At 36.3% G+C, this 14,337-nt stretch overlaps 1 protein-coding gene across 2 annotated transcripts in view; it reads right to left on the bottom strand.

Annotated features, from left to right (window-relative positions):
- Nucleotides 1-5,724: 5,724 nt before the first annotated feature.
- The window catches only part of LOC129727074 (tetratricopeptide repeat protein 37), a 30,221-nt gene continuing 21,608 nt past the window's right edge, over nt 5,725-14,337 (bottom strand). For both annotated transcript variants that reach the window (XM_055684488.1, XM_055684489.1), the window contains exons 5-7: nt 6,785-8,014; nt 6,216-6,390; nt 5,725-6,159 (exon numbers count right to left, since the gene is read on the bottom strand). In XM_055684488.1, coding sequence (XP_055540463.1) covers nt 5,806-6,159; nt 6,216-6,390; nt 6,785-8,014 — 1,759 coding nt within the window. In that variant the 3' untranslated portion in view covers nt 5,725-5,805. The remainder of the gene's footprint in view (nt 6,160-6,215; nt 6,391-6,784; nt 8,015-14,337) is intronic.

Consider the following 14,337-nt stretch of genomic DNA (forward strand, 5'->3'; position numbering starts at 1 on the left):
TTCCTACCAGTTGACCACTGGTTTTCCAAGTCCAACCCGAGGACTGTTGCAGCTATCAGTTAACCACTGATTTGCACCTACCAGTTTACCACTGGGGATGCGTCTGCTACCAGTTAACTACTGATGTGCTACCAGTTCACCACTGGTTTGCACCTACCAGTTTACCACTGGTGATGCTACTGCTACCAGTTAACCTGGGCCCATAACCATTTGTTGGAATGTATAGCCAAATTAAACTACTCGGTTTTAATTCCAGGTTAAAAGGTAATCTTTATTCAACATCATCTCGTCAGGTCATCATAAGCGACCGTGTTGGTCTAGCGATTGTTACAGTAATTTTGTGTTTCTCTTTCTTAGACTTGTCTACCTACTATTGCTTGTAGCACACGCATCTAAGCTGCCGCGCACGTGTTGTACAGCTTTAAGCTTCCCACCTAAAGCTTTCTATGTAATATTGCATACATGCTGGCTATCAAGATACATTTAGTTCAATCTACATACTAAGCTTATAGAGTATATAAAGTATATGAATGGCAAATTGCTTATTTTTGACATTTCACATTCTAATTGCAGTGACTGCAGTGAAATGTTATTCTCAACATAATAGTCTTCGATTTGAAGACATGTCTTCCAATCTGGCATCGCTGCTCTTAAGTAGGGATGTTACGGATATCCGCAAATGCGGTACATCCGCATGAAAATTGACATCCGCATTCGCATCCGTATCCGCATCATACCATGCGGATATTGAAAAAAAATATCACTTCATAAAATTTTGTAGCAAAATTTTCCTTTGTGTATTTACTGCTCGTTTAAATAACTTTTGCACTGGGAAGGGACATGGTTATGTGAAATAAGAAAAATAAAACACAAGAGATGCTGCGGATAACCGCATCCGCATCCGCATGAAAATTCACATCCGCATCTACATCTGCATCCGTAATCACATATCCGCATCCGCAGATATCTGAAAAATCACATCCGTAACATCACTGCTCTTAAGACACAAACACAACGGAAACGTTGCGACTGCGTTTGCGGTAATTTGACAGTTAGCCCATACATTTTTTGACAGAGTCAATGCAACGCAAACGTATCCATTGTGTTTGAGCCTTTATGCTATCACCAGCATTAGAGATTATTGAAACAATAGAGAAAACGTTTTATGAGATGATTAGATGTAACCCTACGTGAAAAAATGACGGCGCGGATGTTGTTCTTAGAAAACAGCGGAAGTTCAAAGTTTTGTAACATGGACCAAAAATGCCTCATTTGTGGAGACTCTTCTCACAAAAAGGACACATGTCCTGTCAAAGAGAGTGAAAATTTTCGCTGTGCGAATTGTAACGGGAACCATATGTCAAATTTTTATCAATGCCCAGTCCGTTTAGCAATTGTTAAGGCAAGGCAAGGTAAACAAAATTCGATTTCTCAATTAAAACCAACTTCAAAACAAAATTCTCCAAGCGTACCAGTGACGCATAGTTTACCTACTCCTCTACATACCCGTTTAACTTATGCACAGGTTACAGGTAGTTCGAACATTATATCGCCTAGTGTTTTTTTTTTTTTTTTTTTTTTTTTGTAAGATTGGGACCACTGCGACCATTATTTTGATCTTTTGTGGTATACCTCTTCTTTAGTCTAGGTACTCGTGGCAGACATATCACTATTGATGGAAGTGATCGTCGTTGTCCTATCGCACCCTTTCTCCCAATTAGGCACTGTACTTCGTATGAAATGTATTACCTCATTAGGATTCGCAGACCAGACCTCAAAAGGCTCCAAAGTTCCTTTTCCAAAGGCTCTTATTCTGCGCTGTATTAGTGCACTGCAGTGGCAGAGCAAATGTTCTGCGGTTTCACATTCGAACCCGCAGAGACGACAAATTTCGTCATCTGACTGACCAATTTGTTTCAGGTGATGCTTACTTGGACAGTGTCCTGTAAACAGTCCGGTAATTGTCCTTAGTCCCTTTTTATTTGAACTAAGCAATTGCTGGCTTTTCTTGACACTTGGTTTTATAAAGCGTTTAGACTGGCGTAGCCCTACTGAGCATCTCCAGTTCTCTTGTATTGTCCTATGTTCCCAGGTTTTCAATTCTGCTTTCAAGGCGCTTGATGACACCCCACAGAACGGTTCTGGGCCAATGAAATCGGTACATGACCCCTGTCTAGCTAACGTATCGGCTTTTTCATTGCCTTCCACTCCGCAGTGACCAGGAACCCAGTATAAACATACTTGGTTCCTCTCTGCCAGTTGTTTCAGTGAAAGGATGCACTCCCATACTAGCTTAGAGGTACATGTGAAGGCTTTTAGTGCTTTAAGTGCTGCTTGGCTATCAGAAAAAATGCATATGTTAGCATGCCTGTATTTCCTAGCCAAACAGACTTGTGCACATTCATAAATTGCAAATATTTCGGCCTGGAACACTGTAGGCCGCCTAGTGTTGGTAGTTCGAAAATGACCGTTAATATGGGTAAGCAAAACACGCTAGAAAATAATTGTACACCTATTACTCCAGCTAATATTGCTGCCGAAAATATTTTTTCTAATGTCAACTGCCTGGGGCCTATTACGGCAGGTAAACTTTCTTTTTTTGCAACAGGCAATGTTCGATCTTATGAACGCCATGTTGCAGGCAAAATCAATGTTTGAAGCCATTCAAATAGGCACAAATTTTACTATTAAAATTGTTTCTAATTTAAAATTTAGCAATGATTTTAAATAAAACAATTAAAATATTAAATTGGAATACTCGCTCATTGAAGGCCAATGAGAATGAGCTTTTTAATTTTTTAACAGTAAATAATGTGCATATTGCAATTATTACTGAAACATTTTTGAAACTTAACATAAAATTAAAATATGATCCCAATTACGTGGTTCATAGATATGATAGGATTCAGGGTTCCGGCGGTGGAGTTGCAATTGTTATTCATCGCCGAATCAAACATCGTGCTCTTCCCCATCTTGAGACGAAAGTTATTGAAACTTTGGGAATTGAAGTTCAAACTGAACTTGGGATTTTATTTATTGCCGCAGCATATTTACCATTTCAATGCACACGCGAGCACAAAAATTATTTTAAAGGTGATTTACAAAAACTCACCAGAAATCGTTCGAATTTTTTTATAATCGGCGATTTTAACGCTAAACATCGTTCATGGAATAATTCTCAAAGTAATTCCAATGGCAAAATTTTATTCAATGATTGTTCTTCAGGATACTATTCTATTCTGTCTCCGAATAGTCCTACATGCTTTTCTTCTGTAAGAAACCCTTCAACAATTGATTTGGTGCTAACAGATCAAAGTCATGTATGTAGTGATTTGATCACACATGCTGACTTTGATTCTGACCATCTTACAATAACTTTTTCTTTATTACATGAATCAGTTCTAAACCCTATGAGCTCTGTTTTTAATTATAACAAGGCTAATTGGGAAAGATACAAAATTCATATTGAGAGAAATTTCAATAATGAGCTTGATTTGCAAAACGAAGTGAATATTGATTCCGCTTTGGAAGCATTAAAATGTGCAATTGTTGATGCCAGGAATTATTCTGTTCCAAAGGCTCAAGTGAAGTTTGATTCACCAATAATTGACGAAAATCTTCAACTTCTAATTCGTTTGAAAAATGTCCGCAGACGTCAATATCAACGTTCTCGTGACCCTGTTTTCAAAACTATTTATAAAGATTTACAGAAAGAGATTAAACATAGATTTACTCTTCTGAGAAATCAAAATTTTGAGACTAAGGTTGAAAAATTGAAACCATATTCAACACCTTTCTGGAAGCTGTCGAAGATCCTTAAGAAACCTTCAAAGCCTATTCCAGTTTTAAAAGATGGTGAACGATTTCTTGTATCCAATGAACAAAAGGCTCAAAGACTTGCTCAGCAGTTTGAGAGTGTTCATAACTCAAATTTGAATTTTGTGAGTCCAATTGAAAATGAAGTCACACGTCAATTTGATTTAATTTCTTCCCAGAATTTTTTACCTGCAGAAAAAATTGAAACTAACTTGAATAAGATTAAATCAATTATTAAAAATTTCAAAAATATGAAAGCACCTGGTGACGATGGAATCTTTAATATACTAATCAAACATCTACCTGAGAGCACAATGGAATTTTTAGTGAAAATTTTCAATTGCTGCTTCAAAATTGCATATTTTCCCAAATTATGGAAAAATGCAAAAATTACTCCAATTTTAAAACCGGATAAGAATCCAGCTGAAGTTTCAAGTTATCGACCAATCAGTTTGCTTTCTTCAATAAGTAAACTGTTTGAGAGAATTATTCTTAATAGAATGACGTCACACATCAACGAAAATTCAATTTTTGCAAATGAACAGTTTGGATTTCGCCATGGGCATTCCACAACTCATCAATTGCTCAGAGTTACTAATATGATACGAGCTAACAAATCTGAAGGTTATTCCACTGGAGCTGCTCTTTTAGACATAGAAAAAGCATTCGACAGTGTTTGGCATAAAGGTTTGATTGCGAAATTGCAAACTTTTAATTTTCCAATTTTCCTAATCAAAATTTTAAAAAATTATCTTACTGATCGAACTCTGCAGGTTGTCTATCAGAACTCAAAATCTGATAGATTCCCTGTCAGAGCAGGTGTGCCTCAAGGTTCAGTCTTGGGTCCAGTCCTGTACAACATATTCACTTCAGATCTTCCTGATTTGCCTCCAGGATGCACAAAGTCATTGTTCTGCGATGACACAAGCATTTCCGTAAAAGGAAAAAGTGTTCGTGTCATATGCAGTCGATTGCAGAAAAGTTTAGATATTTTTTCTTCCTACTTGCAAAAGTGGAAAATCTCTCCCAATGCTTCTAAAACTCAAATGATAATTTTTCCGCATAAGCCTAGGGCTTCTTTCCTCAAGCCAAACAATAATCACGTTGTCAAGATGATTGGGGTTATTTTAAGTTGGTCCGACAAGGTTAAGTACTTGGGACTAATTTATGATAAAAAACTTATTTTCAAAGAGCACATTGAGAGTATACAAGCCAAGTGCATCAAATATACGAGATGTTTATATCCTCTCATTAACAGGAATTCTAAACTTTGTTCAAAGAACAAACTTTTGATTTATAAACAAATTTTTAGACCAGCAATGCTTTATGCTGTACCGATCTGGTCAAGTTGCTGTTCAACAAGGAAGAAAACGCTCCAAAGGATTCAGAATAAAATTCTGAAAATGATTTTGAAGCGTCCTCCTTGGCTTGGTACACTCAAATTACATAGACTTACTGGTGTTTAACCATTAGAAGCTATGTCAAATAAAATTATTAACAATTTTCGACAAAAATCGTTGCGATCCTCAATTGCTACGATAAGCTCTCTTTATAGCCAATAAGTTAGCAATTAAGTTAGTTGTAAGCTTACTTCCCCTTTTCTGACAAGTAGGTTTAAATCCCTACGAATGATAAGTCCTACTTGCGAAAGCAAGCAAATCCTAACAATAAAAATTACAAATTTCTAACAGTGTTGAGAAGTCACCATGTGTGATTGGACACACATACTCATTATTTACTAATATTTATCATAAATACTTAAGCTACTACCAAATCCCCCCTTTAAAAAAAAAAAAAGAAAACAGCGGAAGATAAATTTCCTTGTTCAACTGTCTTGTAAATATAATCCAGAAATATTAACCAAAATAATTCTACATAGGCTTCACAATTTTATAAAAAAAACTGGACTAGATTTCCTGAGAACACTATATTTTTTAAATATACGCATTGATTTTTTTATATCTTTCATCAATCTATGCTGTACCATGGTTACGTTTTCGATTGCAAAATTCTAATGAGAGAGCTCCAGGCTTCTTTACATGAGGGATCCACATGTACCGCTTTTTGAGCGAGTATCTTACGCCGTTTGATGTCAACTGGTCGCACCGCTTCGCTTGCGACCGCTAGCCACTTCGCTGCCTCATCGCTTCGAGTGCTACGTCGTCTATCATGTAAATCCAATATTAAGGCGCTTTCAGCAATGCTACTAGCAAGGAATAAATTTTTCTTAGGAGTTCGGTGATTTTTTAACAATGATAATGCCAGAATTTGTCGAAGTTTTGGTCGATCTGGGAATTTGTGCACTTGGGAAATTAAGTAGGCAAGTGAACAGGATTTGCGCATCTAAAATTGGACCCCAAAAATTTGGTAAGCATTAAATTTATGCCAGTTTTACTTACATTTATCCAGAGGAATTGTGAAACAAGATATACGACGTGATGTCCATTGTTGGGATCGTTTTCATATTTTCGCAACTCTTTAATTACTAACTCTGTAAGTACATTGTCTTTATGTAATAAACCTAGAGCACATGCTGAGAAGAAAGCTTGTATGGAAGGTTCCGGCAAGGTAATACTGCAAAAAAAAACTTGACTAATCTTTTTTCTCTTAATAATTTGATACTTTTCAGATAGTGTACGCTTGAGAGTACACTAAAGTCGCTTTTTACGCGGGGATATGTGCCGCGTAAATAAAACGGCGTGAATTCCGGAATCCGCGTAAAAAAAACGCGTAAATTCCGGAATCCGCGTAAAAAAACCATCGTTAATTTTGCATTCCGAGTGAAGGGAAACCGGAATCCGGGCAAAAAAAAAATACCGCGTAAATTCCGGAATCCGCGTAAAAAAAAACCGCGTAAATTCCGGAATCCGCGTAAAAAAAACCGCGTGAATTCCGGAATCCGCGTAACAAAAAACCCGCGAAAAAAGCGACCTTAGTGTATAAGTAAAGGTATAAGTCTTTAACCTACCATTGGAAAAGAATTGTTTTGGCATCAGATTCACCTTGGAAAGCATAGACCATTGCTGACATTGCGATAAGCACATATGCCTTTTCTAAATTCGTATTTGCTAACCAATTCAATGTGCTTTCATACTCAGAATATGACTCTTCGTACTGACCGGATTTGAAGTATGCTAAAGCTTTTCCAACTGCAGCTTCATATGTCGCTTCTGACAATTGTTGGAAACATTCCACGGCATCATGGTATTTTTTTAGCTTCAAGAAACAGTATCCAAGATCGCACAAAACATGGTCTTTATGGATTCCATTAGTTTTACTCAATGCATTCTGAAACGCTGTCGCTGCGGTCCTCCACAATCCAAGTTTATAACTTATGTAACCTAAAAATCTTAATGCTTCTCCAGAAGCTTCATCCTCTTTTTCTGCGCAGTGCCATGTGATGGAATCATGCGAATGTGGTAAAGCATGCATGTTTTCAATGGCAAAAAGATATCTTTTATTTTTTCGATAATCGTCGTCTTGCATAACTGAGCAAACCCAGTGAGAATATCCTAATGACGACTCTGGATGATATCCTAGTTGAGTACAGTGTCTAAACAAGTCTATCGCTTCGTCAACTTGTCCCATCTGTTCAGCAATTATTGCTTGACCTATCCAGGCGTTCATATACCCTGTGTCTATTTGTTGAGCTTGTCCAAAGGCTTTATTTGCAAGACTGGTTGATCCTTGCAACAAATATAGGATACCAAGATTGGACCAACCTACGGCTGCCGTTTTTTTGTCCAATGAAATTGCTTCAATGAAACAATGTTGCGCCAGAGCCAAATTGTTAACCTGTTTCGTTGCACAGATTACACCTAATAGATTCCAATTTTGCCAACGGGATGGTTCTAACGTTATCGCCTGCTTCGCGGCCGCTATTGCAGATGAAAACTTATTAAAACGGTCTTCATTATCTGTGGTGATACGTAATGCTCGCCTGTAGAAATTTGCAGCCATTTCATACCAAAATAAGCTGTTATCGGGGCGTAACTGCACCGCTCGGCAGTAACAACGACCCGCAAGTTCAGATAATTGTTCTGCTTCTAGCCTGACAGGGCTTTGTGTCGTTGGCGTTCCCGCCAAAGCAGCTTCTATTAGCAAATGTGATTTGGATTTGGGAAAATTCGCAACCATGTCTAAAACGTCTCCCAGTTGTTTCCACAGACATGTAAAATTGGGTTTCAATTTTATGGCTCTGAAAAAAAAATCTAATTTGAAACTCAACTTTGCTTCACTGTCTATAATTGTATATTGATTTTCATTTTCATTTATTACTCATGTCAGCCGATGAGGGCCTATACTACCCTTCTATCGATAGTTATCCCATATTTATAGTAAACCTCATAAAACTATGGAACAACTATGCGTAGAAGGGCAGTATACTGTCCGTAAAAGCATAGGGGTCCCATATCACTTCTAGGCAAATTCAAGTTTATGCCATCAATGTATCTAATTTTGTTCAAATTTTCGTATGCCTTGATGAAATTTGAAGGTTTGTTCTGAAAAATACAGGAAAAATACCAAACATTGCCTGTCCCATATTGAAAATAAAGGCATACGAGTCCCATCCTAAGTATATTATCAATTTTCTTTTAAAAAACAACATTACACATTTGTAATCAGTTGAAAGAAAAGTGTTCACATAAAAAATCACTGACTTAAATAAAGTAAAACAAAGTTCATGTTTGCATGGTTCATTTGAAAATTCACTACAGACATTAAAACTTATTAAAACTTATGTTTATTTTCGAAGAAAACCGAAAGTTAAAGTGAAGTTTTTTTTGGAAACTGTTTTCAGAAATCCTTCTTAGCATCTGGGATGAGTGGAATTAAAATTTTCAGGAGTATATCTTTAGAACTTTACTTAGCTGTACATTGACGGCTTTTCAGAAATTGTAGACTCTATGTCGAACGAGCTTTCGTTTCTCAGCTGAAGTTGCTTTTTGATAAATAACATGCATCGCAATCCGTAGAAACCAAAACGCTACATTGCAATTCGTATGTTCCATAACGTTCAATAAATGCCTTGGCCATCTTAGGCCTCTGTCATACTTGACGCGAACGCGAGCCGTTCAAAAGCGAAGATTGAAATCTCTCTGGAAAGTTGGAAGATAATAAAATTTCGAGATTTTTTTCGGATGTTCAAAGAATGAATCGGGTATTTTGGTTATTAATTAGGATTCATTTGAAGATGTATTCTGCATATCGTGGATGCAAATCTAGCAACTATTAGGTTTTATTCACCTGTGAACGTGGATGCTGTCTCAAAATCAGTTTCTAACTGGTGGTAGGCTTTTCTCAGCTTCTAGTGAACAATTCAGATAATCCTTTTTACATGCTGAATAAAACTTTAGCCAAATCGGTTTAGTAGATGCTGAGAAAACCGTAAACGCATGGTGTCTTCGGCAAAATTTTTGGTGATCTTAAAACAATAAACTTTGCCGAAGACATTATGTTTCTATCTCTTATATATTACGAGCAACATTTTTCTAAACAAGTTTTCTATGAAGAGGTACTGAAAATCACAATTTTAGTTAAAACTTTTTTATCAGATTTTTCACATTTTTCAAACCTTCTACAAAGTTATCAGTCATCCTAATATGCATGTTTATGCTGAACATTGTTATTTTTTATCTCCTAAAATAAAAAAGTTATTTGACATATTTCGATATTTTTTGGGATACTTTCACCTCAACCATCTCAAAATTACGCAATTTTACGCACGTGGCAGTTTCATACGATGAAATAACTATCTTCAGACTTTCAATTAAAGGTACACACTTTGGTATGTAAGAGTATGTAAGCAGTCTTTTTGATTGATTGAATCTCAAAGGTTAAAGTATCCCAAAAAATATCGAAATATGTCAAATACCTTTTTTATTTTAGGAGATAAAAAAAAACAATGTTTAGCATAAACATGCATGTTAGAATGCATTAGGTTTGAAAATTCGGAAAAATCTTTTATTTTAGGAGATAAAAAATAACAATGTTCAGCATAAACATGCATGTTAGGATGCATTAGGTTTGAAAATTCGGAAAAATCTGAGAAAAAAGTTCTAACTAAAATTGTGACTTTCAGTACCTCTTCATAGAAAACTTTATGTTGCTCGTAATATATAAGAGATAGAAACATAATGTCTTCGGCAAAGTTTATTGTTTTGAGATCACCTAAAATTTTGCCAAAGACACCATGCGTTTATCTCAATCTGATAAAAAAGTAAATTTTCTATCTCACTTTTAGGTGGATTGATCACTCATCTTCCTACATCTAAAGATGTATTTTTGAATATCTTCTCCGAACAAACATTATGGCTATAATCAACATTTGAAACGCTATTTAATTAATCGCACGAAAACGGTGAAATAAAACACTGTGCAGTCGATTCATTCGAAAACATGCAAAAATATAGGACCAACCTCATGTACAAGTTTGATAGTTGTCAATAGTAGCGAAAAATAAACAACTATATTTTGATTTGAGCTGTTTCAAAAATCAAATCTAATGTCTTGCAGCGTTTCCGTAAGGTTTTTATACTAATCTGTAAAGTTTATTATCTGGTATCTGCACTTATATATCTCAAGTGAACCTATGAGCAGCTGTATCAAGTAAAGTCACGGTAAAAATTGTATAATTTGCTCGAATTCAATTCAATGCTTTCTGCTTCACATAAGAGGGAGGGGTGTCGAATTATTATGGACATATTTGTTACCTCTAAAAACATTTACATGCCAAATTTGGTTCTATTTGGTGGATTGGTTCTCGAGCTGTGCGAAATTTGTGGTTCTTTTGTATGAGACCCCTCCCTTTTTAAGAGAGGGAGGGGCGTCAAACTGTTTGATATCCCTAAAAACATCCACTTGCCCAATTTGGTTCCATTTAGTTGGTTAGTTTTCGAGATGTGCATGAATTTGTATTTCATTTGTATGGCAACCCTCCCTTCCAGAAGAGGGAGGGGTCTTAAACCATTATGGATGATTTTGTTACCCCTAAAAACATCCACCTGTCAAATTTGGTTCCATTTGCTTGATTAGTTTTCGAGATGTGCATGAATTTGTGTTTCATTTGTATGGGACCCCTTCCTTCCAGAAGAGAGAGGGGTCTCAAACTATCTTAGTCACCTTTCTTGGCCCTATATACAAAATTTCACGCGAGTCGGTTCAGTAGTTTCCAAGCCTATATGGAACAAACAGACAGAAAGACAGACAGACAGACAGAGCTGCATTTTTATATGTATAGATCATCGGGAAAACCGGTAAATCGAAAATTGATATTGAGTGGCCACTCTGAAAAAAGCATCAAATCAACGACTGTTCTGTAAAATCTGTGAGTTTTACAATTTTTTTTTTCAATTTTCACCGAAATATTTGCTCAATTTTACACTCACCGAAATCTGTAGAACTTTTTACCGAACGGTCTGTAAAAATGCCAAATTGTGAATCTGCAGCCATTTTATTCATACTTGCTACCGTGCAGGACAAGAATATTTTCTATTGATGCTGCTAATTTATTTTAATTGTTTTTGTGTGTAAATATAAGATATTTATAAAATTGTGCCGTGTTAAACAATTGTTGTGTGAACAAAAAAAAAAAGATATTTACAATAAGGAAAGTGTTTATGATAAATTGCTGAAACAAGATGAACGAGTCGTCGACTATATTCGTGAGTAGTCTAGTTAATATGGTTTCATTTAGACGGTACCGGCAGGCTCATTCATAAGTTACTTTTTCTGCGACCAATATTTTTTACAGGTGCGTTCGGTATTTTCTTTTTTCTCGTACATTTTTACAGCACAGACTAACAGACGTAACACTGGAACTTATCTCCATCGCCACAAAAACGATCATTTCAAATTTCTAATCGAAATGAAGTCATCGCGCGATAACACCGAGTGGGGCGCTGTCATGCAATCTCATACATATTTTGTGGTTCTCAACTTGACACATGCACGTAGTTAGCGCTGGTGTCGGAAAACAAGACACAGCGCGAACATGGCAGTAGATGGTGCTAGTGTTACTAAAGTGTTACTGCTAGTCTTACTAAAGTACTGATATTATCCGAACGATGATTGCTAGTCTGTGTTTACAGTATGTTTCGGTGAATTTTACAGGCTGCTCGGTTTGGAAAATTATCGAAAAGCTGTGAAAATTACCGACTACTCGGTTGGTGGTTTCACAATTTTCGGAAACACCGAAGCTTTCGCCGAACGTTCAACTGTTGAGATTCCGGTAAAATTTTAACGAATTCGGTGTTTTATTTTAAGTGTGTAAAAAGGTACTGCATGGGGCATGTTATACTGCAACTGGGGCGTTTTGTCCCGGTAAGTTAGTAAACTTGCGATTTATCTTTTTTTAAGAAATATTTATCTGGCGTTTTGTGCAACAGTTATTACAAAACAAAATTATAGCAGTGCATTACCAACTAAATAGTGTATCTAACTGCATAAAAGATTTGTTGTTTGTGATGAACATAACTACAATATGGACGTCGTTTCTCTAGTTGGGAACGTATTACACCTGTTTACCCTACTATATTTTATCACATAAGGCTGTAATACACTCTTTGACTAAGCGTCACATATTTGCCACTTCTTGACAAAAAAAAATTTGGTCAAAGATAATTGTTTGTCTCTCTCCAATTTTCACATGGGGCAAACACGGGCAAACAACCATCATGTCGATTGTATAACAATTCCTCGAAAACTATTCCCCAGAAAATAAAACGGAAAACCCCAGAAAACAAAATCTCGGAATATATCAATTACCAGAAATCTGCTACCCAGAAAGTACTAATCCCCAGAAAGTTATTATCCGGAATGAACCTATGCCCAGAAAACTATTTCCCAGAAAATACCGTTTTTCAGAAAACTGTTATCACATCTGTTCAACTGAAGAACCAAAAACGAGACAAATTCTCTTTATTTTAAGTATCGACATCTAGCGGTGGAGAGAACGCATTTTACACTCGAAATTTCATTACGCTTATATTCCATTCATTCAACAAAAGGACTGTATGAGCTGTCGCCGCTTTTTCGTCGAGAGAATCCTTTGTTCTCCCCGGTACTGGTATAGCGAGGGTGCCTTTTCATAATAAACGTACAGTACCACCCGCATACGTGCAACGGTTTTTATGTAGATATATTTTTAATGAAATTCATTATTGCCCAAGTTGAAAACGGAATATCTCGACTAACTACAATCATTTTTTTACATTGTACGACATCAGGCGTAAGCAGTGTTGGTACAGCGCGTCTGATATGCATTTCTAGCAATGTTAGGTATAAAAACGGTACGAGAAAAAAATATTGTCGTTGGTCGCGAAATTCGGTTTCCAAGTCCAATTAACAGGTTAAAATACTTTCAACAGTCGTGAGGTGTACGATCCAAGAATATTTGTTAGGCAATGTTTGAATGGTTGAAAGATTTTTAGTTTAATTTGTTGTATTGACGTTGACTGTGAATTGTTACTGAATTTCCACTTTAAAGATCTCTTGAATGCGGTCTTGTCTTAACTTGATTTTGATAGATTCAAGATCACCTTTTTGCGTGGTCATTAAAGCAAAAAAAAAATAGTATTTTGGTGCATGTTCAAACTATTAGAGCGAACTGTTCGATGCACTGTAAAATCAATGTAGGATGGAACAGCAAAAAATGAATGCGAGAGCTTGGGCACCGATTTGCTGCAGAGCTTTGTTCGAAATTGCGTATCTGTTCTGTGCTGTTATCCTAAAACGAAAAAATATGCATTTTTATTTTTTTAACATGGAAAATTTGTAAAACTGAGTTTTTGTATATCTGAAATGTGTAACGATTCTATCATTTAAATAAACTTATTTTCAACTAATACATTTGTTTTTTCATGGAGTAAATAAGTAAGCGCTAGACACCAGGCCATAGTCATAAAATAAGAGAACTTTCAGTAATCGTTTTTGGCTGAAGGAACATCACAAGTCGTCCACAAAAACACAGTAGCGAATTGATTCCTGAGGCTCCCTGACCAAAAATCTAAAATACCCCTTCTTATCTTAATTCGGTTAATCTAGTTCATATGGGGGGCAGCCGCCCTGCAAAAATTACCTCTGTAGAGGTTCGTTCGTTTTCCTGAGTTGATGCTGAGTTCAAAGACTGGCAACACTGTATCCTAGTGCACAGGCATAGTTATCGCTGCACTGTAAAATCTTTGTGAAAGCGTGAAAATCTGTTCCAATAATCTCTTCGACCGTATCAAAACTACAATAAGTGGATGTCACTTTGTTGGACAAATTACTTTCACCATCAATAACTGGTGTACCTGTGGAAAAGCGTTTTTAAATATGATGCTATAGTCGGTAGCTATAGTCATCCATAGCTCTTTTGTCATAGTATTTTTCATTTATTCTATATTGATGTGTTTCTCGATTGCACTTTATGTGAAATATTTCTGTCACCCGGAAGAAAAAGATCTACACAAAATATTGAAGTGTGAGTTCTGTCATAAAAGTGCTCACATCAAGTGCAAAAAAATCTCCAGTAGTGCAATT

The sequence above is a fragment of the Wyeomyia smithii genome, chromosome 3 (genome assembly GCF_029784165.1).
Source record: "Wyeomyia smithii strain HCP4-BCI-WySm-NY-G18 chromosome 3, ASM2978416v1, whole genome shotgun sequence".
NCBI lineage: Eukaryota > Metazoa > Arthropoda > Insecta > Diptera > Culicidae > Wyeomyia > Wyeomyia smithii.